General features: G+C 39.3%; 1 protein-coding gene across 15 annotated transcripts in view; it reads right to left on the bottom strand.

Moving 5' to 3' along the window:
- The window catches only part of FRYL (FRY like transcription coactivator), a 255,767-nt gene that overhangs the window by 31,903 nt on the left and 198,323 nt on the right, over positions 1-25,541 (bottom strand). For all 15 annotated transcript variants that reach the window (XR_014311074.1, XM_082728344.1, XM_082728341.1 and 12 more), the window contains 16 exons: positions 25,455-25,539; positions 24,630-24,742; positions 23,525-23,675; positions 22,756-22,859; positions 21,502-21,687; positions 19,513-19,717; positions 18,192-18,313; positions 16,929-17,119; positions 15,517-15,611; positions 13,834-14,441; positions 13,406-13,503; positions 9,136-9,306; positions 6,619-6,759; positions 3,530-3,727; positions 392-553; positions 187-261 (listed from right to left, as the gene is read on the bottom strand). Coding sequence is in view for 14 of the 15 variants with exons in the window: in XM_082728344.1 (XP_082584470.1) it covers positions 187-261; positions 392-553; positions 3,530-3,727; positions 6,619-6,759; positions 9,136-9,306; positions 13,406-13,503; positions 13,834-14,441; positions 15,517-15,611; positions 16,929-17,119; positions 18,192-18,313; positions 19,513-19,717; positions 21,502-21,687; positions 22,756-22,859; positions 23,525-23,675; positions 24,630-24,742; positions 25,455-25,539 (2,705 nt within the window). In the remaining variant the exon portion in view is untranslated. The remainder of the gene's footprint in view (positions 1-186; positions 262-391; positions 554-3,529; positions 3,728-6,618; positions 6,760-9,135; positions 9,307-13,405; positions 13,504-13,833; positions 14,442-15,516; positions 15,612-16,928; positions 17,120-18,191; positions 18,314-19,512; positions 19,718-21,501; positions 21,688-22,755; positions 22,860-23,524; positions 23,676-24,629; positions 24,743-25,454; positions 25,540-25,541) is intronic.

Here is a 25,541-nt window from a genome sequence, read left to right as displayed (position 1 = left end):
TGACTGAATACTTAATGACCATAACTGCCCAGTGCCACAGAGACCAGTAATATCTCTTTCATTCTTAGTTAATACCATAAAGTAAGGGAAGCAAGAAGAGGCAAGCAAGGAGATGGAGGCATTTCCATTTCTTCACGGAACAACAGGATTTTTAAAACTCTTACGTGTGCAGTCATGGTTACTCACTGATGGATTCTTTGGAAGGCCAGATTCCGGACCACAGAGAGAAAGCACATTCATTAGCTTTTCTCTTGTTCTTCGCTAAGGGGAAAAAAAATTCAGAATGTTAGGATTACGGATCAAGGCAAATTCTCGAGCTTTCGTACATATAAAAAAATTGATTCTTCTATAAAGTTTTGCTTTTGATGGTTTTTTTTTTTTTTTTATGTACCTGTGATAACTGTGGCCTTTTCCAACTAACAGGAACCAAGGCATTAGAATTAGAACCAGAAGAAGTGGAGGAAGTACTCCTAGTAACAGCAATGACCTTCGGTTTCCCGTTTCTCCCAGCTGCGCTATGTTGGTCGCCATATTTATTTCCAATGATTGGTGTCTGCACAGAAACAAAAATGGTGGTGTCTGACTCAGATATTCTAACATGAAAGGATTAATACTGTATCTATAAGGACATTTATTTATTTATTTTTTTACAAACAACCAAAAACAACAAAAGATGAAAGATTACTTAGCATGAAGTAGATGTTACAAAAATCAAAGGTAGTGATGTCTTTTTTTAAATTTATTTTTAAAAGTTTAAGTCATCTCTACAGCCAACGTGGGGCTCAAACACAGCCCCAAGATCAGGAGTTGCACGCTTGTCTGAAAGAGCCAACCAGGGGCTGCCCATGATGTCTTTTTTTTTTTTTTTTTTAAATCTGGAGACATCGCTTTATTGAAAATGACTCTCTGAGAAGACTACAGAGAGCTTATTCCTATTTTAAATAGAGATCTGCTTTTTAAAAAAACTACCACCTCCTCATGTCTCCTCAGGGTTATAAAATACATCCTCTTTGAAACCTCAGAAAATATTAAGATGATTAAAAAAAAAAAACACCCGTAATCTTATCACTTAGATTTAACGTCTATTAACATTTTGGTGTTTTTTCCGTTCATATTGCTGTATGTGCTTCAGTAATGTACTTTTGTCAATATTCAAGTTAAGTAACAACTCCAAAGAGGAAGATATCTATGTAGCTTCTTACTCCAAATCTGATATATAACATTTCCAAATTTGTATCAGTAAAAATTCTGTGATTATCCAAAACTCATTTATATTTATTCTGGCTTTGTGAAGTGTCTTGAATTTATATTTGAAAATAACATTCAAGCTCATCTGTGTATCAACCAAGTCCCTTTATGATGTGGTTCCTGCTTATCTCCCGGACGTCAACTGCTACCACACCCGCCTGAAGCTCACACTCCAGCACAACTAACTTGCTGCTGTTTTCCAAACACACCACATTCTCATGGACCTACATTTTGGCACATGCTGCACCCTTTGTATGCAATATTCACCAACCAACCAAACCCGTGATCATCTTTTAATGGGGATGCCAGACTTCCAAGGAGGCCATCCCTGATACCACACATCCGGGTAATTACATGTGGACATCTCCTTGCTGTTGGGGCCTTGTTTCCACTGCTGTCTTACGTGTGAGCCCTGTGGACCTTGAGTGATTCATCTCTGCTCCCCCACTATATCCCCTCTGCCTACGCAGAGCAGGTACTTGGGAATTCTCGAGGAAACAAATTGAAATGAGGCATATCAAGTGTTTTGAGAATTCTTACCACTGCTTTAGACAAGATAATTAGGAACAGGAAAGCCCGGTTTCTCTATCATGCCCTATGCTAGAATTCTGATAATAACTAAAAAATTAGCAACAAACATAGTTTCTTTCTATCTAAAAAAACATAATCCATAAGCCTGGGATAAATTCTAATACCAAGGCTAAATAGCAAAATAATTTTTTTTAATCTATGTGATCCTGACTGATATAAAACCAATCAGATCTTCCTTTTTTTTTTTTTTAAAGATTTTATTTATCCATTTGACAGAGAGAGACACAGAGACACAGCAAAAGAGGGAACACAAGAAGAGGGAGTGGGAGAGGAAGAAACAGGCTCCCGCAGAACAGGGAGCCCAATGCAGGGCTTGATCCCAGGACCCTGGGACCATGAACCAAGTGGAAGGCAGACACTTAAAAACTGAGCCACCCAGGTGCCCCTGGATCTTTCTTTCTTTCTTTTTTTAATCACTCTCAACTTCCTTACAATGCTTGTTCAGTAACGTCCTTCTTGAAAGTTCCTTCTTTGGCTTCTAAAAGACGATTTTCATGGCTCCAAGGCCAATAAGAATGGGTTCTGGTGCTGGGAAAAAAAATTAGGGGTTTCCAACCAGGGTCAAAATTTTTTATGTGAGATTTGTGTTAAATATGTGACATAATAAAGGGCCCAGGTTCCCTTCTGCACTGGGCCCTGCGTCACTCTTTAAAGTATTGGGCTTCTTGGGTCGTAGTTTATTTTAGTTCTGTTTTTCCTTTCACAGTTTTAACGGTCACTGAAGATCCTACATGATTACTTCCATCCAAGTTTTCTTCCAAAACTTCAGATCTTAAAATCTAATTGCCTACTAGGCAGCTTATGTGTCTTAGTGTCAGAGTTGGTTTAGCCAAGACTGACCTCATCACCCTCCCATTCCGGCAAGATCTGTTCTCTGCCTTCTCACTCTCTCTGAATGGCACCAACACTCACCTTGCTGGCAAAGCGACTGTCCTGGATGCCTCTTCCTTACTTAGTACACCTCCTCTCTCCTTCCCAGGAAACCCCATGTAGGACTTCCTTAGGCTTTCTGAAACCCATCCCGACCCTCTTCATTTCCTTGGCAATTGCCTAGAGACATTCCAACATTATTTTTTAATTACTCTAACAGATTCCTGATTGACTTCCCTCTCCTCCCCTCTGGTCTATTTTTCCATTCTGTTGCCAGAGTGAATTTCCCAAAATGCAAATCCCACTATTTCCACTCCAGTAACAAATTTTTTTAAAAGCTTCCACTGCTTTAAGATAAAACCATCTTGTTATGATGCCTGCGAGGTCCTTATGATCTCGCCCCTTCCTGTGCTTTCGGCTTCACCATCCATCCTACTCTACACCTCCATTCTCTACAGTCTGTGCCGAAATTTCCAGAACACCATGCTTTCTCACACGTACAAGGCTTTATTCATACATGCTGCTCTTTCTTGCATTAACCTTCCCTCCCCAAACTCCCCTATATGCCTGTCAAGGCTAACTTCGTGCTTCAACACGCAGATCAGGTTAGAGGTACATGCTGTATCTTCCTACAGTACTTCTGACTTCCAACCAAAGCACTTCTCACAATGTTTACTCACCCATTTTCCCAAGAGTATGTAGGCCGCCCCTAATGACAGGGCTTTTCCCCACTACCACCCCATTTCCACAGCACTGTTGTTTCCTACTATTGCATGGGTGAATAAATGAACAAACGAATATTTCTAATAGAGCACCTTACCTCAGAGATATCAAAATGAAAATCTAAGGTTTTCCCAGGCAACTCCTTAGAGACATTATTAAAAATCTTGGTGAAGGAAATTTCAGGAGAACCTAGATCTCCTCCATAGGTCTTGGGTATATCATTGGGTACAACAAGACTTGCAGAGCGAGACACCACCAGTTTTAATATGTTAAGGGCTTCCTTCCAGTAAGGACTCTGGTTTAAAAAAATAATAGGCATATAAAAGTTACAAATACATATTTAACTATGAACAAAAATTAAGTGGACACTGTAAGCAATGAAAATACTGTTTTTACAAAAACTTTTTATAAATCATTCATTTTCACTTTAAGGTCCTTTAACAGAGGATCTGAGTTACAACAGGTAAGGAAATTATTTTCTATTGTCGGATTCATGAGACATCATATACATAACGCTACCAACTCAGAATACCTTGCACTTGTAAATATTAATTTAGAAAGTCTATGTAGTAATCTCACCATAGTGGTAAACAAAGGGGTTGTATATATATGAACTTTCTAGATGCATTAAGTTATGGCTTTAAGACTCCAAACTTAAAATATTTAAGGTCTTGGAGACACTTTTAATGCATATTTTCTTTTTCAGGCATAAAAATATTAAAAAAAAAACTAAAAAAATTTAGATTTTTCTTGACGGTCCAAGCCCAAATCTGAATGGTAGGATCGATATGATTTCTAATTTTGATTGGTCGTTACAGCTAAAGTGATGTTCTCAGGGGTTACTGAGTTGTATAGGGTGAGTTTTCCCCCTCCATTTGTGGCTGTGTCGTCTTCTGATTGGCCACTGGGGAGATAAAAAGGCCCAGTTATTGGAGTTATTAAGGTCTTTGAGTTATTTTTCTGCTTTTAGTTTTGTGTATTTCTACCAACATAATTTAACAAACTATAGAAATGATCCCTGAAAGTATAGTCTTTCTACCAACATAATTTAAAAATGATTTACATGACCATAACAGATACTTGTAGAGAAGAAGAAGAAACAATTTCTTTTTCTTTTTCTCTCTTTTTTTTCTCCCCAGCAAGACTGTGCATGTGCAAGTGGGGGTGGGGACCCCTCTCCCCCACACCCAGAGAGAGAGAGAGAGAGAAGAGAGACTCTTGAGCAGGCTCCACACCCAGCACAGAGTCCCACACGGGGCTCGCTCTCAGATTTGGACGCTTTACCAACTGAGCCACTCAGGCGCCCAAAGAAGAATCAATTTCTAATAAAGAATTTATAGTATTTTTTTTTTTTTTTGCCATCTACTGAAAAGCATACACATTAAAAAACTGCTTTTTTTTTTTCTGACTTATGGTCACAAAATTACACCTTGATCTGTGCTCTACATACTGTGTCACAGTTGACCATTCTGAGGTGAAAATGTCACTAAAACAATAATCAACAGCAAGTGAAACGTCTTTGGCAGAACTGAGTCATCCAATTTCTCTAATAACATCTTACTATGAGAACGCCTAAAGCACAAAATATTTAATAATTATAAAAATGTCCACATAGATATTGTGACATTTTAAGCACGTATGTCACTGTAAAAACAAACAAACAAACAAGTAGTTTATATTTAACAAAGTTATGACATTTTTTTCTGACAGAAATAACTAGAAGCTCTGGACATTGTAAAAAGTTAAAACTTCGTCAGGGGTGTTTCTATAAATTATACTGGCAGTTGTGCTTCAAATATAAAAAGATTATCAGGAGGAGTTCCATTCTGTGAAATATTTTATGTTTGAATAAAGCAGAAGTCACTAACTGTGATGGGCCATCAGCTAAATATGACTTGGGTTCACATAAAATTTAAGAAATTTGGGTCAACATTTCAAAAGTAGGAGATTTTAGAGAAAAACCCACATTTCCAGCTTCTCTACAAAAGTTATGTGTTCTCGCCACACTGGATCTGTCCTCCAACATGGCAGCCATTAGGGAAAGCTAAGTTGTGCTGTTCCTTTTGGATGGGTAATATGCCATTCACTTAGTCAGAAATCTATGCCCTCTTATGATCTCTCGCTTGCCCAGTGGACAAGTGAACCTGTGGTTCTGAACATAAAAAAAAATGCATCTACACTTTATAAATTAGTAGTTCAATGTGGTATGTGTCTCTGTGGGAGACCCAGCAAATATCTGATGAGTTAACTTCTCGACACCTTAAGAAGAAAAGAGAAATGTTCTTTAGAAAAAAACATGTAATTGTTATTTGGTTGTTATTTGGTGAAACATTATTCACTGAGAAAGAAGATAGAGAAGATAAACAGGGTCACAAAGAAATCTTATGCTTTTTGAATATTTGCATTCACTGACCGTCAGGGGAATATAAAAAGAATTTGGATTACCTAATAGAATAATGGAAACCAACACAGTTTTATTACTTTCAGATATGGGCTACAACAAAACTCATTGCTAGCCAAGTTATTTCCATTTTTAAGTTTTACTTTAGTGAATGCAATATAACTGGAGTAGAAACAAAATATTAATTTTTTTAGACTCTTAAGAGAGTTTTTCTCTTTGATAAATTGTATCCACAATACTTATCTGCTCAGCAAGGCCCTTCTTAACAGGTAATTCAAAGGTGAAATTCAGCACAGACCAGATCTTGTCATCATTTACATGAAACCAAGTTTGATTTCCCACATTCTATATATCTGGGCTCCCTGTATCAGACACACAAAGCAAGTCTAAAACACAGACTCTATGAAGAGCTCTTCTGTTTCTGAAAGTAGCATTTGTTAACTATGTAGAACCTCGTGAGTAGCAGGAAAGCCCAAAAGAGTCACACGTGTCCTGTCCAGAGGTGAAGAGAGCTGCCACCTGTGTACATTCTTTCCAGTCATTACTGAAATGTACAACCACAGATACAATGACTCAGCAAAATTAGGAGTCATGCCAACCCTACCATTCAGATTTTGCTTGTTGTCACTTACATTAAGAACATCTTTTCCATGTTGTAAATATTCCTGGAAACATGACTTCCGGACTAACCTACTTCTCTACTCTGGGACCTTTAAAGGGTTTTTTTAGGATTATAAACGGTTTTGCAATGAATGATTCTATACATAAATGTTGTGTTCACTCACCTGTACGTATTTGCCAATAATCTTTATGATTTCCAGATTAAACTGCTTGACTGGGGCAGCAGAGAGGTCAATGTGACTCAAAAGACTATAGATGATCTGTAGTAACGACTGCTGCATGCTGGACAGTCCTTTTTCTAACAGCTAAAATAGTATTAAAAAGGATACTTTCATTAGGTTAAGGAAATTCAATATTTATATTTATGATGTTGAAAACATAATAGATTTAATCCATGATTTTATGGTTAGATGAGAAATACTTGTCCTTGGTTGAGAAAGGATCAATAATTCCTTTTCATTTTAACCTTAGTTTTTTTTTCATTTCCTTAACTAATTTAAGTTGAGCACCATTTATTCTAGGTTAAGAAAAAAATCATTATACCACCATCACCAAAGAATACCTACCCCCAAACCACTCATACCAGGCACCTATCAGCTATGTGATCTTGGACAAGTTTCTTAACCTCTGATTAACCATGATTTTTTTAAAATTATTAATTTTTAAGTTAACATATAATATATTATTAGCCCCAGGGGTACAGGTATGTGAATCACCAGGTTTACACACTTCACAGCACTCACCATAGCACATACCTTCCTCAATGTCCATAAGACTTTTAAAACAATAATAATCATGTGATTCCTGGGTGGCTCAGTTGGTTAAGTGTCTGCCTTCGGCTCAGGTCATGAATTCAGGGTCCTGGGATCGAGCCCCATGTTGGGCTCCCTGCTCTGCTGGGGGGTCAGCTTCTCCCTCTACCTCTGCCCTTCACCACTCACCCCCGCTCATGCTCTCTCTCAAATAAATAAAATCTTAAAAAAGAAGAAAAAGCAGTCATACTATCTAAACTTCATATTGTTTACGTAACTGGTTTCAGTACTGTTGTCAGTAATAATTTCCAAATTAATAATGATAATAAAACAAGGATAACTTACATTACTGAGGGTACCATCTGGGGCAAAGCATTCTCTCTATAGAGTGAAAACCAGTTACAAAGGTGGTACACACAGGCTGTCCTGTCCCAGTTCCAGACTCCATGACCCCAGGATGGGAGAACTAGGGCTACCTTAGTGGTGAGCTTGATGGCAATACCAATGTGAAGCTGATCTAAGGAGCTTGACTTCAAAGCCAATGAAGGAACAGACTGTAGAAGTTAGCCTTGGTTTTATGTTGGCTCTTGTCCTAAAGGCGTAGGTATAAGATAAACCTAGCTAGAGACTTGCATTTATTGAGGTTAAGAAGCTGCTACACAGATAGTTCCCATTGTCAGCTCTCTGTTTTGTTGTTTAAGAATTTTTCTTTTTAAAAAGTACTCTCTACACCCCCCAATGCGGGGCTTGAACTCACAACCCCGAGATCAGGAGTTGCATGCTCCCTTGACTGAGCCAGCCCGGTGCCCCTGCCCCATCGTAATCTCTCCTAAATCTAAGGTTGATGGTAGCAAACCTATCAAAAGCAACACCTTTAAAATGCACACCAGTCCTAAGGCATGCTATTAAAGTCAACATCCGTGACACAGCTAGGCTTAACAGTGTTATGAGCAAATATTTAAAATGTTTACTGAGTTAGGAATAATTTCTTTTAAGCTGATACAGTGTTTTACATTTAAATTTTTAGAGGTCAAGTTTTTTTTTGTTTTGTTTTTTTAAAGATTTTATTTGTTTATTTGACAGAGATCACAAGTAGGCAGAGAGGCAGGTGGGGGGTGGGGGGAGCAGGGTCCCTGCTGAGCAGAGAGCCGGATGTGGGGCTCGATCCCAGGACCCTGAGATCATGACCTGAGCTGAAGGCAGAGGCTTAACCCACTGAGCCACCCAGGCACCCTAGAGATCAAGTTTTAAAAAGAAGGTATCACTTTATTATAAGCGGGCAAGCATTTTTAGTAACTAGGACTCTTTGAGATTCTTTGTGGATATCTAACAATAATTTACTTTTTTAGGTATGAAGTTAGTTCCTCAACAAATAAATATTTACTTTCTATGTTGTTGTAGGGCTAGTGTTTTTATAATTCCATCTTTAGCCACCCAAATCATATTTTAGAACAGGAAGCAAAAGTATCATTAAAATAAGAACTTAGCCAGGAGAAAAAGCCTTTGCATGCTGTATTATTCTAGAATGGGATTTCAAAGTCAAGAACTAATTTTTTTAGAAGCAAAAATTATAACCATTCTCTAGGATCAAGACCACTGAAAACCCATTTTTAATTTGAAATAAAGGTCAAATGTACATTTTTTTGAGTTTATGTCACCTAAGGACCGTGAGTGAGAAAATACACACTGAAAATGAAAAAAAAAAAACCACAAAACCCTTATACAGTACACTTATACTTTATACTTTCTTTCTACTTGAAAAGGAACTACCAGTATTTTCCTTTTAAAAAGGTTGTTATCTATATTCACTTTCAAAGACAATTTCAAGATTCGTTAGTATCAGTACTGCTTCTAGAACTAAGTCTACTTGAAAATTTTCCCACAGAAGGGTTTAAAAAGGACTTTTTTTTTTCCTTTTGGTAAATTTACCTCTGCAAGGTAAGTCACAAGATTGAACGTAGTATCTGAGAAGGAGTCATGCAGATATCTACATACGACATTGATCCAGTTGGAACAGTCCCTAGAATAGGTGTGCGCACTGTACAAGCTCATCATGTGAGCGAGGTTGACAAGCGCTGGGCATTTTTCTTCTGCACACACCTAAAAAAACAAAGGAAAAAATTTCACTCACTTAAAAGAAAGCCAATTCAAAGTTCAAACTTTATTTTATACTAAACGTGTTTATTCAGTAATTTAGAGGTAGATGTTGAAGCTTTAGTACATTTTATTTTAATACAGTAGAAAAGAGAGAAAAATAGCAAGAGGCATTCTTGAGAGAGTAACTTAATGGGTAACATGGAAAGATGATTATGATGTCGAGAACTCCCATGGGGGTTAAATAGTAGGACTTTTGTTTTTGTCAGCCTGATGCTTTGTAAAGCTGCCTCTGGCAAAACCCATACATGGTTTTGGAAATGGTACATATCATTAGCAGCTGTCTTGTAAAGAGTTTTGTTTTGTAAAATCCCTACGTGGTTGGTTCAGCGCACATTAACGCAACAGGCAGGCTCCACGGGGTTCAGGGGTTCAGAGACGCTGAGCCAGAGCAGAAACGCTTTTGTCTCAAGCTCCCCTGCTTCTCTGAGTAGGACAGTCAACTGCAGAGGCGCTTATATGCATGACCTATTCAAAGGACTTCCTTGGGGCTCTGATAAAACCCTGAGTTTTGCCTCTCTAGGCCATCCTGCAGGACCCCGTGCATGAGAACCAGCAGGACGGACCCCAGATTTGCTCTTCTGGAAACCTCCACAAACTCTTAAGGTCCTTGGCCAGTAAGTTAAGGCCATTTCAAAATGTGTGGACTTCCTAGAGTTTGTCTGATCCAGTATTACAGAACCTCAATCAAGTACCCTTGACCCCTGAACAACGGCGGGGCAGAGGGGGTGCGGGTCCACTTATACGCCGATTCTTTTTGATAAATACAGGATAGGACTGTACAGGTATTTTCTCTTATGAATTTTGTAGTAACATTTGCCGTGCTCTAGTTTACTTTATTGTAAGAATATAGTATACGATACAGGTAATATACAAAATATGTGTTAAATGACCTGTTTACGTTATCAGTAGGGTTTACAGCCAACAGGACATTAGCAATTACTTTTGGGGAGAGTAAAAAGTCTTTTGCAATTTTCAGCAGTGCAGGGGGTTGGTGCCCCAACCACTGTGTTGTTCAAGGTCAACTGCAGAATATTACCTTTTAAAATATATATACTTTTCAACTTTCAGATGAACGTAACTATTACTCAGACTCATCTTGTGGATGTTATCACTGGATAGGTCTGAAACAGGAAGGCATGAGAGACTGTGGACTCCTAGCAGTATCTTAGAAGTTATTTTATAAGATTGTTAAAAGAAGCAAGTTTCATGCATTACCCTTTTACCCATAAGACAGATGGGGTAGGCAGAAAAAAAAAATTTCCTTGATGTTTATTCAAAATCCAATAATCATACTATTTTTAAAAATCACATAATTTTAAAATTTTACAACTTATTATCTTTTTAAGAATCATCTTACTATTTTAAAGTAAGTTCTTTAAAATATTAAAGCATTCTTTCCTGAAAAATAAGTCATTCTTAAAGAACTCTTCTGTCCTTAAAAAATATTTTTTTCAAAGCATGGTTTTTTAAAAAACCTGTTGTTGAAGAGGAAGAAATTGTTAGGAATAGATGCTGTGTAATTGTAAAGACAACGGCTTAGATTTAATTTTGGAATTTTTGAATGACTGGGTTAAAGTATGACCCCAAAAGAGTATGTCTTATAAGCAAACATTTTTAGCATACTATTTTTACTATAATGAATAGCTTAAAAGGACAATATTTGTCCTAAGTGTTGCCTCACTTTGAAGTTCTGTGCTCTCCATGGGCACAAACAGAACCAGGGATATTTGCATAATGAGGAAGCACATAATGGCAGAAAATGATTTTCAACAGTTTTAAGTGAGAGGATAATTAAGGAATCAATTTAATTCATATCCTGCAGGTTGCTGAAAGCAGACAGAGGGACTCTTTGTGTCCCACTCAACAGGAAGAAAACAGACTTAAAAACAATTTATGACTCATAGAAAGCTGTGTTTGGTTTCTTAAAAACAGAAAGGTATCTGGGAGTTTCCCGTGCTTCCACAGCCTTTGGGTCAGCCCAGACTGGGCTGCTGGCTTGGGCCAGCATTCGAAAGGAGGATCTCCAACAGCATCCCCTGCCATTCTAAATGCTCCTACTTCCCTCATTAAAGGACTGGTGCTTTTTATGTTTTGAAATCCCAAATCTTTCTTACCTCTCACCAAAAAAAAAAAAAAAAAAAAAAAAAAAAGAACTTGTTTATGACATTCTTTTAATGACAGGTCATTAGAATATTAAAGTGAACAATATTTTAATTATTTTGTATCACTTTCAGACCTCATTAATGCAAATACATGTTGTTGGGCTTTATTAGGCAATCATTTTCAAAATTATGATACGTTTCCACTAACTACAGTAACGGCTCTTCTATTTATTTATTTATTTATCAAAAGGATCTTTATTTATTTATTTATTTAACAGAGATCACAAATAGGCAGAGAGGCAGGCAGAGAGAGGGGGGCGGGGGAAGCAGGCTCCCTGCTGAGCAGATAGCCAGGTGTGGGCCTGGGATCATGACCTGAGCCAAAGACAGAGGCTTGAACCCACTGAGCCACCCAGGCACCCCAATGGCTCTTCTTTTTAAATGCGTGCTTTTCAAACAGTTATGTTAAAGATCTCTCCATATCTAATTTATTAATTTAGCAATTTAATCAGAGAGGGATTCAACAGCATACTTTATTAAATATTACCTTGTCATTTATTAACGAGTATCTCTCAAATTAACAAAAAGGATTCTGTGTGTGTGGCTGTTAACGGGATTCATGGGGCCAGGGCAGCTCAGAAATGACTTTGCACTTGCCCGTGCTAGGATCTGGGCCCTGGAGAGGCCAGGTGCTCTCTTTGGCTTTCTGCATGCTTGCCTTTTCCATCTACTGTTGTGCTACTTGTTAAATGATCTGTAGCTATTTAAAGATTTGCTTATATAAAAAAGCTCGTTCAGAGAATTTCACTTGCTTATTCCCTTTTGTTGCAAATTTCTCTGATTTTTCTCCCCCCGCTTCAGCTAGGTTATCTTCTTTCTGCTTTTATTCACTTATCTCCCCCACCTCAGCTGATTTCCTATTGTACATACAAGCTTGTAAATTTAGAGAATGCCTTCTCATGACTGTTTATATTTTCAGTCTGTAAAGCCCTTCTTCCAAGTCTCAATAATTGACAGAAAAAAAAAAAGGAAGAAGAAAGAAAATTAAGAATTAAGTTTAAGCAGACGGCAAGGTTCTTTATTGTTCTTGAAATTATTAAAAAGTTTATAAAAGTCTTACTCTTTTTTAAAATTATGATTAAGAGCTCTAACACTTTCAAACAAATGGTAACGGATGATTTAAAAATCGGTACGTTCCTGTTTCAGAAACCTTCGAAGGAAAGAAAATAAGGAACAGAATGAAGCCAACAAAGAGAGGTGAAGAGAATGTTAAAAGGAAAAGGGCAAAAGTAAGGGGAGAGAGAACTTTTGGAGTCACAGAGTGTATTATTCCCTCTTCTTCTCAGGGCCTTTGCACATGCAATTTCTCCTGCCTGGAAACCTAACCTCACCCTGCTCCTTGTTTCTCATCCAGGGATCTTATTTTGATTTATCCTATTCAGCCTTCATTGTCTAGGCAGACTTTTGCTCTCTGTGCCCCTGGAGACCTGTCCTTTCATTGCACACTTATCAGACTCTAGGGGACTGTCTACTTACTTGCTTGCACCCCTACTCTAAGACCCACAGGGGCAAGTATTCTGTCTCCTTTGATTATCACTGCATTTCTGGCACCCAACCCAGTGCTCAGCAAGTATCTGGTAAAACAAATGAATGAACTGGAGACTGACAGAGAGGTAGAAGATAAAGTAGGGAAATGGAGCGGATAAAGACTCGACTCAGAGGAGCAATACGCTAAACAAATAATTTTATTCACTGTGATTTGAAAAGTGGTAGCTTACATCAGTACTGTAAAAGCCTTGAGATGCATGAAAAGAATAAAAATTTAGACGTGAAATTCACAGAGGAAGTGACAGTAGAAAGACTTAAGAGATTCCCCCCTTTAAGATAAACTCCAGAAAAATTTCCCTTTAGCGTTATCTGTCAGCATAACATTTGCTTACCTTTGCTATTCGACTAGCTGTTTCTTTGCAAAACTGAGTTGGGCTGTCAAAATGCTGGATTAAGTGAGGCAATAAGCAAAGGATGTTAAGAGGAAAGCCTATCAAAAAAAAAAAAAAAAGCAAACAATAACCAATTTTATTGCACATGACTTTAAAAACCAAAGGTATTTTCTTCATGGTTCACGGAAACCATTTTCTTTTTATTTCTTGAAACACCTGACCTTCTACAATCTTTTTTGTTTTTTTTGTTTTGTTTTGTTTTGCTTTTACCAAGGAACTGAAGCTATCTCATGTACTCAAACAAACAAGCAAACAAATCAACCCGTGACTCTGTGTGGAAAAGCGGAAATTAGTAGACTTCAAAACACATTAGTCTACACTTTACTCCATTCAAAAGCAGAGAGCTGGTGCAATTCTATTAACATCACCTGACAGCTGGGAAGGATCCACCAGCGTGAGTTTGGAGACAGCGATGAGTTTACTGAGGAGGTTCACGGTCATCTCTTGTGTGGAGACTGAGGTAAAACCCTTAAGGAAGAGCTGCTGAAGGCCTGGAAAGTTATTCCATTTCAATTTGCTTTGTACATTTTCGATCTTCTCTCGACTCTCCGATTTATCCAAAGGCAAGTGGATAAGCAGTTTGTTCAGAAGCCTGAGTGCTAGGAGGTACTCGTACTCATAATCAGATTCTAGTAATGATGCTGCTATCCAAAATATGGTGGCCATCAAGTTGGTAGGCTCAGTAGTGGACTGCACGTCATACATTCCCTTCTCTCTCAGAGAGGAGAGGCTTCTAGTCCTTGCTAAACTATTGCTATGGTTTATCCGTCCATCCATTATATCCAGTGTGTTACTCCGCCGCCGGTCACCTCTTCGGTCACCGATGAAACTTAGTCTCAGAGAGTTACTTCTTGCATTGCTGTTGTATCCCAAGTAACTGCTACTATTAATGGGGCTTGTGCTTAGATTGAGCTGTCCAGTGCTTTTCCTGTTAGCTGCATACTTATTTCCCAGTATAGGGTCATGGTATGAGGTTCTGGACCAAAAAATAAAAAGAAAGAAAAGATAAATGCCATGTACCATCACTTGTTGTGCTAGCTCAATTTTACTCTTGAAAACACTGAAAAAGGACTGTTAATCAGGAAAAATTATGTTAGAGTGTATTTGACTTGGCTTATTCAAATTTCGGTTCTTTCCTCCATATGAAAGCGAAATGTACGACAGTATCTTTCCTGCTGTGGCTAACTGTGTCCCGTGAGCTGGATGACATTTGATTTGAAGTAAAAATTCTGCCACAATAATCACTGGCAACTTTCCGCTCTAGGATTTAGTCCAAAGCAGACCTCCTTTGTCTTATCCCCAGACCTGATGGTTCCCATGTCCTCATTTCTGTCTATGCGCACTCTTTCCCCCCAAAAATCAAGCTCAAAAATTTATTTTTGATCTTTCCTTTTCCCTCACGTCCAATTATCATTGATTTCATAAAAATAATGAGAGAATGCTGCTTATAGGTGCCAGCAGCATGCAAAGCGCTAGGAATACTGAAGTCTGTTGGGAGACGGGGAGATGTAAACATTTATAGCTTGTTAATTACTGTTATCAAACTCTGAAGAAAACCCCACGGGAACCCCCAAAATGGAATAATTCACACCACCCTCAGGGAGTTCGAAATGCTTGGCTAGGTGGTGAGATGGGTCTTGAATGATAAGCCAATTTGGATTTGCGAGGAAGAGAAAGTGGGAGAGGAACATTCTGCGGCTGCTGTGAGCCGGGAGGGGGCTGGCCCGCTGTGTGCGACGCAGTGGGATGCAGTGGGCAGTGGGACGCTGGGTGTGGCAGGAACAGAGCTGGGCGGTGATGCTGATGTCCCGTCGTGCAGCAGAAAGATCTCTGACCAGGGCCTCAGAAGAACACCCTGCCACTTACAGCTCTGTAAGACTTTGCACACGGCCTCCCTGTCGGAGGCTCTCATTCCCACTGGTAATATATCTGAGTTGTTTGGTATTATTCTCACCACCAATATAATAATAATATAATGTCATAGTTATGCACTTATTTAGCTATTGGAGTTCTAACTACAAATCTACAGTTTGTCTGGCTTAAATTCTTACTGAGAAAGGGCAGAAAGAAGATCATAATGCTTCATGGTTTCAGCCAAAGTATCAATTGCAGATTCCAATGTAAGAAGCAGCTCAATCACAAATCCCTAGGGGGCAAAAAAAAAAGGGCAGATTTTCATTAATTATGCTCTGGAAGAAAAAAATATCCTAACGGACTTCCCGATGAGATTTAAAATTAGAACGAACTCAACACTAATATTACAAAAAGATTAAACTCTTGAGCAACATGATCTTGCTAACTGATGAAAACTCATCAAACTAATGGTTATAATGGCACAATTCACCCAAAATTGCTCAGGCCAAAAATCGGAGTCACTTTTGTTTCTTTGTCTCACATCTAAATTGAACCTATCAGCAAGTCATGAAAATATTACTTATAAAATATATCCGAAATCCGAACCCCTCTCTACACCTCCACAGCTTCCCTTAATCTAAACTGCCCCCCCCCTTCAGTGTGGACTTTTACAGTAAGCACCTTAGCTGAGTCCTACTGCCCTCCTAAGAACTCTCTACCTGGTCTCTGAAGTTTTCTAAATAGCAAATTATATCCATGACTTTCCTCTCAAAGCCTAGAAGCATTGTTTGTCATCAACTCAAACTAAAAGCCCACCTCACACCAGAGTCTACTAGACCTCACACAGTCTGGACCTGCCCATGTCAACTCCTGACGCTAGACTACCCCATCCAATATGCTAGCCATACTGGTTTGCTTCATGTTCTTCAAAGAAAGGCCTACTGCTTCTGCCTCAGGGCCTTTGCACTTGTTAGTCCTATTTCTCAGGCTTCACTTTTTACATATGTGTTTAAAACTCACCTTCTCAGATGATCATATATACAAACAACTCCCTCTTCCCTGCCACTCTTTAACCTGTTACTCTACCTTATTGTTTTCAAAGCATTAATTACTAAATGAAATCGTGTTACATATTTTTGGTGGATTAGAGGCTTATTTTCCCAGTAGAATGTGAGCTCTAGAATGCCAGGAACTTTCCCTTGTTCACTACTGTATCCCCAGTATCTAGAACAGTGTAAATAAAATCTCTACTCTATGTAGGCGTAAGTTCTCAATTGCATTATTTCACTTAATTTATCTTAAAAACTCAGCACGCTCCATTTAAATTTCATTTCCCATCTCTTTTACCTTGTGGTCATCCCAAAACAATATCCAAATGTGCGTGTGTGCGTGTGTAAATGTAAAGCTTTCTCTAACAGGCACTAGATATTTGATTCAGTTAGTATGTTACTAAATATCATTTACAAAACTCTGTTTCATAATTCTTTGCCTGCTTGTGAGCATCTGACACAAATTCTCCATAACCGTCAGACCTGCTATGCTCTGTACTCGGCAACTGAGACCTTGACAGTGAGTAGCTCAATGGCGTGGAAAGAATTTAAAGCAATACCTGTGCATCTTCTCCTGGGTCCCCTACAGTTTCTACGAGTCTGGAGAGAACATCAGAAAGTGTAGTTGCAGAAAGAGGCTGCTTTAGGGCCCTGAAAATCTGGAAGGATCTCCCGGCATAGTGTCGAGAAGAACAAGAAAGTGCTGTTTGCAGAGCAACTTCACTAAGGTGATGTTCCAAGTGCATTCCTTCTGCGGAGACAAAGGGTACCAGTGAGTGCTTCCCGCTGCTTGGAAGGCAGGGTTATCACCAGACGTGGACCATTCTAAACCCAGCGCCCAGCACACCGCCTGGCAAACTGGGCAGGCACTCAGACTTTAGAAGTCAGTGCCTTGTCTTTGTACTACACTCATGTGCATTTTAGAGGACTCTCCGCTCCCATCTCCAGGGCAGTGTTCTTGGAGAACAGGGTTTCTCAACCTCAGCGCTGCTGCCGTTTTGACCACACAAGCCTTGGTTGTGAAGGTGGACCTGTGCGGCATACTTGTGTGGCAGTGGTTTAGCTTCTGCACAGCTGGACATCAAGAGTGACCGGTGGTCCCTCGCCCCCCCCGCATTGTGACAAAAATGGCTCCGGACATTGCCAGATGTCTGAGGGTCAACAATCACTCCTAGTTGAGAACCAGTGCTTTAAACAGATACATTTTTACTCTGATTTTCAAATGTCAAGTTCAGATCATAGAAGACTGTTACAGATTAAAACAGAATTTGAGTTTGTCACCTCCGCCTATGCTCCCGTCACGTAACTGTTTCCTAATATGTCACCGCACTGTAACTTTGTCATTACATATGAAAAGAACCACCCCAGAATGTCACAAGTGACTTTCTTATTTTTTAAGGAGTGATTAAGTTTTTCTCAAACCAAAACAAATCTGTTATCACAAATGAGTTAAAAAAAAAAAAAAAATGAGTTCAAAAAGATGTCTAGGGGTGCCTGGGTGGCTCAGTCGGTTAAGCATCTGCCTTCTGCTCCGGTCATGATCCCAGGGTCCTGGGATCTAGTCTCAGGCACCAGCCCCACCCCTGCCTCTGCCTTCCCTCTGCCCATGCTCTCTCTCTCTCTCTCTCTCTCTCTCTCTCTCAAATAAATGAAATCTTAAGAAAAAAAAAAGAGGAAGAAGAAGAAAGAAAAACCCATCTAAAACTTTTTAATGCAGACATGTCCACTGTCAACTCTTTGCTAAGCAGTATCAGAAAGTTTCATATCACATTAAAATATCTCATTGAAAGTCAGCATCATCTGAAATATTTAATAGAAGATACCTGAACTTGACTGCTTAAAAACAGAAACCACATGTTTCAAAAATGTAGTTAACTGCTCAGCACTCTTTATGCTAGGATTCTTGGCAGAAACATCCTCATGGTTCCAAAGGGGCCCTCTTTTTCTGAAAACAGAAAACAGACATAATTCCCTTGGTTTTAAACTGGCATTAACAGTGTCCCTCCTAGTCACCTAAAGTGTGCCTTTGCCACGAAAAAGGACACCAGTGGAATAAATCAAATAGCATGCACACAGTCCACTATTATTTATGTACTTGAATGTGTAATGGCTCTCTCAAGTAGAGGAAGATCCGGGTTACAAGAAATTTCAGTCTCTGTCATTATAGTTAAATTCTCCCGGAGAGGGTAGGAAAAGATGACGAATTCTGCCCAGGGAGAAGGGTACTGGTTACTGTTTCTGTGTTACAGGTCACAACATTATTTGGAGAGGCTACAGTGTATTTAGATTGTAATGCAAAGAAAATAATTTACTAGCTAAAAATATAGGGAATGTTTACGATGGAACGATTTCCTGTTGATTCTTTAAAATATCTGCATTCTCAAGGCTACGCCTTGATTAGTAAGGGTTAAACTCCTCATTACCTCAGGCCCAGAAGGCCCTGAAAACCTTAGGAGGTCACTAGCCACTAGTTTCCAAAACCTTTAATTTATCCTGTTCATTGCCTTGAGACGGATTGTTCTCAACATATTTAATTGTGCTTCCCACCCCCTTCCCATCAGCTCAAGGATTTTCAATAATTTCTGTTTTCTGGAAAGATGAGAGATCTGTAGCCTGTGGCCTAGGCCTCATGACGCTCCAGTCTGAATTCTCCAGTGCCTACAGAGTTTTCTCGTCTAGAAACATCTCCCTCAGCATTACAGTCAGACTGGCTTACTCACCATTTCCAAACACATTTTATTTCTCATGCTCCTGGTGATTTTTCTCTTGCTGTGGAACACCAACCCCCTTGTCCCCATCTCGGTGTCTTCCCTACTTATGGTGTCTTGTAAAGAGTAGGCCGTAAGTAAAAATCTGATGACTGCCAATGTAGCTAATGGAAGTGGAATATGTATTCTGATAATACGGCCTCCTCTTTGGCCACTTGGTACCCAGACTCGATTAAGGCCCTCCTCAGGGGGAACTATGTGAACACAAAAGACGTCTTTGGAGGCATCAACTTTTCCAAGTGTCACACAGTATAGACCTGTGTATTCCAAATCAGTGGCCCGCCAGCAGTGAAAAACAGGGCTCCCCATAGCTGACAAATTTCAAGAACGACTTAACGCAGCCCAGTTGCCGGAATGGCGAGATCTGTGACGTTACCTTGAGGTAATGAATTCCATGAGGGTTTTGACTTTTCCATCCTGCTCTACTGAGATGTCAACCTCATTGAGGATAGTGGTGTGCAGATGGGAAATGGCAGCGCTGTTATTTCCTAGGCTGATACTGGAAGAGGTAGAACTTGAGCTAAGCCCTGAGTCAGTCATGGGGGAGGGCTGGTAATCAGGTATAAAGTCACTAACGCCCGCTGCAAGAGAAAAGATGGCGTGAATACCAGACAGGAAAGGATCTCACACACTATCTACAGTTAAATCCTCCTTCCTCACAGGTTATACGGGACCCACGTGGGAATCCTGGCACCTGTTGGTGCAAATCAACACTCCTCCCGGGCGAACCTCATCAGCACCAAATTCTAGCGCATGAGTCTGGGAGCCAACATTGTTTTCCACAGCCTCCTATTAAAACTTAACTATCTGGACTGGGGTGCCTGGGTGGCTCTGTGGGTTAAAGCCTCTGCCTTTGAATCAGATCATGATCCCGGGGTCCTGGGATGGAGCCCCTCATCGGACTGTCTGCTTGGCGGGAGCTTGCTTCTTCCTCTCTCTCTGCCTGCCTCTCTGCATACTTGCGATCTCTCTCTCTCTCTGTCAAATAAATAAATAAAATCTTAAAAAACAAAACCAAAACTTAACTATCTGAATTTACTGTGAAGTCCTCTACTGCCATCTGCTGGGGGAAGCTGAAAGTGGCACTTTCCTAATGTTCTGGCACATCTCAACATGCGTTGAGCGCAGCGTTTCTACGTGAACTGATTTTTCTTAGGGAAAGGACTTGACACTTCCCGCTTCATTTAACTTGAAGAAATATAATTTTCAAAACTTTGTAATATTTATATTATGTCAATTATTAAATTCTTTTAGAGGCCATTACTAATGCCGATTTTCACAAGATGGCAAAAGGAGTCTTAAAAACAAAAACCAAAAATGAACTATGGAATTTTCAATAAAGATGATTCAACATAAAAGAGTTACGTGTAAGCTTTATTCTACTGATCTTCTAATCACATTTTAAAAGGTGAAATACTTCCTAATTGTTTCCTTACTAACTACACAGTTTTAAGTAAATAATAGGGTTTTAACAAAGTACTTTAACCCTGTATCTGACATTATAGGACTAGTGAAAAAAGGTAGTTTTATTTCACTTTTTAAAAACACTTTCTAGATCATCTATTATTAACTTGATGATACAGACAAATGTAGTAAGTTAGGGCTATCAGGAGAGAAGAAAATATAAATTGCAAAGTAAAGAAATTCACACCAGCAATGAAATAACTTTTATATGAAAGTCAATAATTTGGACCTCATTATTCAAAATGTATAACTTGGAATTTACTTGACTTAAAAATGCATAACATTTTAAATACAGTAAATATAGGGGCACCTGGGTGGCTCAGTCAGTTAAGTGTCCTTGACTCTTGGCTTCAGCTCAACTCATGATCTCAGGGTCATGAGATCGAGCCCCGCACTGGACTCCGTGCTCACCAGGGAGTCTGCTTGAGATTCTCTTTCCCCTTCCCTCTGCCCCCACTCACATGTGCTCTCTCACTCTCAAATAAATAAATGTTTTAAAAAATACATACATACATACAGTAAATATAATCAAGTTAATAAAAAACATTATATGCCTTCCTCTGTCCATTTTTCAGATCTTGAGAGTACGAGGAATCTAATACAGGTTCAATGTCTTCTCCATAACTGTGCTCAATCAGCTAAGCTCTTTCACTGATCTTCAACTTGTATGCTGAGAACTTAAAATTTGTACGACAAAGACCTTTAAAAGGCAAAACATTCAAACACTCCATGCTTATTTCTTTTACGAGTGAATAAATAATGTAAAAGGTCATTAAACTAATAAAACTACACTTAAAAAAATGTACTTCAACTTTGATTTCGTTGACTTTCTCCACCGCAGACTTCAAATTAATGAAGCACACTTCCACTGTCAGTCAAACTGGGCATTCGGAGCAAATACCTGTGAAAGTGTAATCGGAGTGTGCGATCTGTTTGACTGTAAGCACCCTGGGCTCATTAAATTCCTTGTTCCTGAGAAGGACAGAAGCAACAGTGCGGATGTTACTGTTGGATCCCATTACTATTAGTAAGTGCAGAAGCAGGCGTTTACAATGCTCATACACCTCAGGGTGGCAGTGGTCAAACCCTAGAAAGGACAGGAGAAAATAATCATCAATAAAGAGAAATAATGACTACTCTTGCTTCCAAACACATATTTTAAAGAAAAGCGGACATTACAGAACATGTTTTGCAGAAGACGATGTAGAAGACACAAAAATAGTTATTGGTCTGGAATTTTTATTATTGTCTTAGAGCAGCAGAGAGAATCAAGACAAGTTTTCAATGCATTTCTGACTAAAATTTAGCAATCTATTAGGGATTATTATTACTCTGAGGGTGCCTGGGTAGCTCATTTGGCTGAATATCCAACTTTTAATTTTGGCTCAGGTCATGGTCTTAGGGTTGTGAGATCGAGTCCCACATGAGGCTCTACGCTGGGCATGGAGCCTGACTGGGATTCTCTCTTCCTCCCTCTCCCTTTGCCCTTCTCCAACCCCCCTTCTGTTCTTCTCTTAAAAAGAAAAAATTACTGTTACATAACACTGTATGTAAATGAATTTCATAAAGGCAAAGATTTTTGTGTCTAGTATAACGGAAAATCAGTACATGTTTGATTATCCAAGAAATGAATACATATATAAGTGTGCATATCAGGAAAACTGTGGAGAAGATGGCTACCTTGACCTGCTTCCGGAAGTCAATTCTAGGAGCATGAGAAGGACCGCAGACGGGATGGCCCCCATGTGTCTGTGACTGAGGGCCCAGTGGAGTTTCAATAATCAGGCTGCCCAAAATCCCATTCTTTTGGGAAACACTTAGAACCCATTTTAATTTTCCATTTACACTGGAAGTTTCCGGTTCCAGAGGTAAATTAACTTTACTCTTCCTATAGCTCCCGTATTTTTCCTGCTAGAGGGATTGTTTGTGAGCAAGAGAGGGGCTGCAGGACAGGAGTGGGAATGAGGACAGAAGACCTATTTGTGGTTAAGAGAGAGGTGAGGACTCAGTCCCTACTGGGCCATGAGAATCACTATAAAAGGCATCATGGAAATGATATACAACAGAACGACAGCACAAACACCAAAAGACCAGACTGTCTTTAAATTATTGTAGAAATATAATGTGACATTGAGTTAGAAGCAGTATTTATTACCTATAAAAATTGCATGAAGAAGAAGATGGAGGTAGCTTCCCCATTCCACCTTCACACTGTGATCAATGATCAGATCAGTCAAAAGGATCACGGCTATGTTACACCTGTGACAAATGAGAGTGCTATTAATGTTCTATCCGAGTCAACTTGGAGAAAATCTTACGCCAGTTACTTGAAGACTTTTTTAATAATGTATTTTATGGAAAAATACAACTTCTCAAGAAAAAAAGATGAAAGGAAATATAGCTGAAGAAACCATTAAGTGATAGTTTTAGAATAAAACATTACCTGCTAAGGGCTCCCCAAAGTCAAGGGCCATAATTTCTTCATCTTCAACCCTGACACCTAGCACACTGCTTGCCACATAGTAGGTGTTCAGTACGTGTCTGATACATTAATAAATTTTGAGAGAATGCGGTAACTGTTCTATTGTGATTTCGCTAAGTAGAATTCAGTTTTAACACAATTCAAAATAATAGTGCCTAGTGCCATAGAATATTTTTCAGATGTAGTAACTGGGTCCCAGAAAGGTCAAGTAACTATGCCAGACACCCAGAAAAGCAGCGGCAGAAGTAGATTTAATAGTATTAATTGTAAACAGAATTCTGAGTCTGTAGATTTCTTGAACTCTAAACACATGGATCTCATCTGTTGCAGTATCAAAAGAAAGAAACGGCTCTTATGCCGTGTTGTCAGATAGCAAAAAGAAAGCTGAAAGTGTTAAGCAGCGATTTGGCTCATATGAAATAGGAATGACGCTGTGGTCCACCTGTGAAGAGGTAATCCAGGTGATGACGTTTCAGGCAAGTAATCCACCAGTGGTGACCAGCAGCCTCCAGCTGGTGGGAAGGGTAGTGGCTCTCCTTGATTATGCTCCATCACTTTCAGTCGCCAATTAGAATAAAGTGGCATTGAATCACCTATCAAAATAAAATGATCTCATTTTCTACACCATCTATTTTCTGCCAACATAAGCAAACTCTAGTAAGACACCATCTATTTATAGCATTGGAAAGTGATAAGAAAATAACTTCCCACTCTTTTTTGACATAGGTTTGCTAGGAAGACCTGAGCACAGCTATTGTCAAGTTAAGCAAATCAGGGACAGAAAGAACTATCAGTTTAGGTTCCATCGTTTACAGCAAAGCAAAACTACATTCGCACTCCGTTAGACTCCATAAGCGATGTCCAAGCCATGAACCCCATCAGAGGTGAAGCTGCCTTATAGCAAGGGCCTTCTGGTAAGTTACTCCGTTCTAAATTTCCTGAGATAGGGCCAACACAAACCGATGTAAAAGGAAATCTGCTTTACCGCAACGGGGCTGTAGGGTGCAGTGAAAAAATGACATCAGGAAATGTGAATTCTGTGTGACATGGGTAAGTCACTTAACCTCTCTGGACCTCAGTTCCATCATGTGCAAAGTGAGGAGATTGGACCAGATCATCTTCAGGATCCCTTCCCGGTCTGAAGGCTGGTGCCTCTATTCCACTCTCCCCCAGGGTTAAGAGGGAGACTTGGGTGGACATGCACTTTGTGACTGCAAGGGCGAATTTTCCAGTAAAATGTGAATCCACAGAGAAAGAGCAAACCTGGTAGAAAAAGCAGGCTGTAGCCAGTGTCTACGGTGCTTCTCGAGAACCAATTCTTATGTTCCTTTTGATTTATCTATAAGGGAACCTGTGCTTTGAAAACAAATCTCCCCCATTCGTGCTGCTGCTTAAAATCAGGACATTTCAGATTATGTTGGAACACCATCAGTGGCACTTAAATACTCCTCTTAAAAACAATTTATCAGAAAAATATATTCACTGGCATCAACATAATAATACACCTCGCCATTATAGTCATTAAAAAAACATGTGGAATTTATTACTTTTTTCTTCTTCATAAGATCCTCCCGAGCTGCTACTGTATCGAGATTCTAGTCTGTGATGCTGACGATTTAAGTGACTGCTTAGTCCACTGTAGATGTCAAGGTGCACATAGCTATGGGAATGATGGTCGCAGTTAGTCACAGTTCATGGTAAAATGGTATTTGTACTTTCACTTTCTATGTTTAAAATAGAACACAGTACATAAAATACTGACAAAAGCTTCCTAGGATATATCCTAATTTCCACCATATAGTTCAAAAGCTTAACTTTTTTTTTTTAATATTTTGTTTATTTGCCAGCAAAAGAGAGAGAGAGAGAACACAAGTAGCAGAGCTGCAGGCAGAAGGAGAGGGAGAAGCAGGCTCCCTGTTGATCCCAGGACTCCAGGATCAAGACCTAAGCGGAAGGCAGACGCTTAACCGACTGAGCCATCCAGGTGCCCCAAGCTTAAGCTTTTAACTCAATTATTTCTACCTGAAGACTTTTCTTAAACTGTCGTGGTAATAATGCTCTGGTGAAACCCAGTTTATCAAAAACAGACAGAGTATACAGCCATTTAGAAAGCTCTAAAAATGCAGACAACACAAAAAGACTGGACATGATCTACTCATCCATTAGAGCACATAAAAGAATCTAGCACATCAGCATTCTGATGATGAAACAGTCATGGTGGAAAATTTCCACAACGGAAATATATTTCTTCACTAGAATTTTGAAATATACATTCAATGAAACATACATTGCAATGCAGAAATGATCATTTATTCTGGTGCTCACAGTATCTGTCAACCTGAAAGGCTAATGAAGAACAGAAAGGTACTTACCTCTCTTCAATACTCTCTTTTATGGGCTTATTATCAGGATTGCCATCTATGGGAGCTACCATTGTATTGCTACTGGAAGTAGTTCCT

Source organism: Mustela nivalis (assembly GCF_964662115.1).
Source record: "Mustela nivalis genome assembly, chromosome: 4".
NCBI classification, from domain to species: Eukaryota; Metazoa; Chordata; class Mammalia; order Carnivora; family Mustelidae; genus Mustela; species Mustela nivalis.
This window is presented reverse-complemented; position numbering and strand designations above follow the sequence as displayed.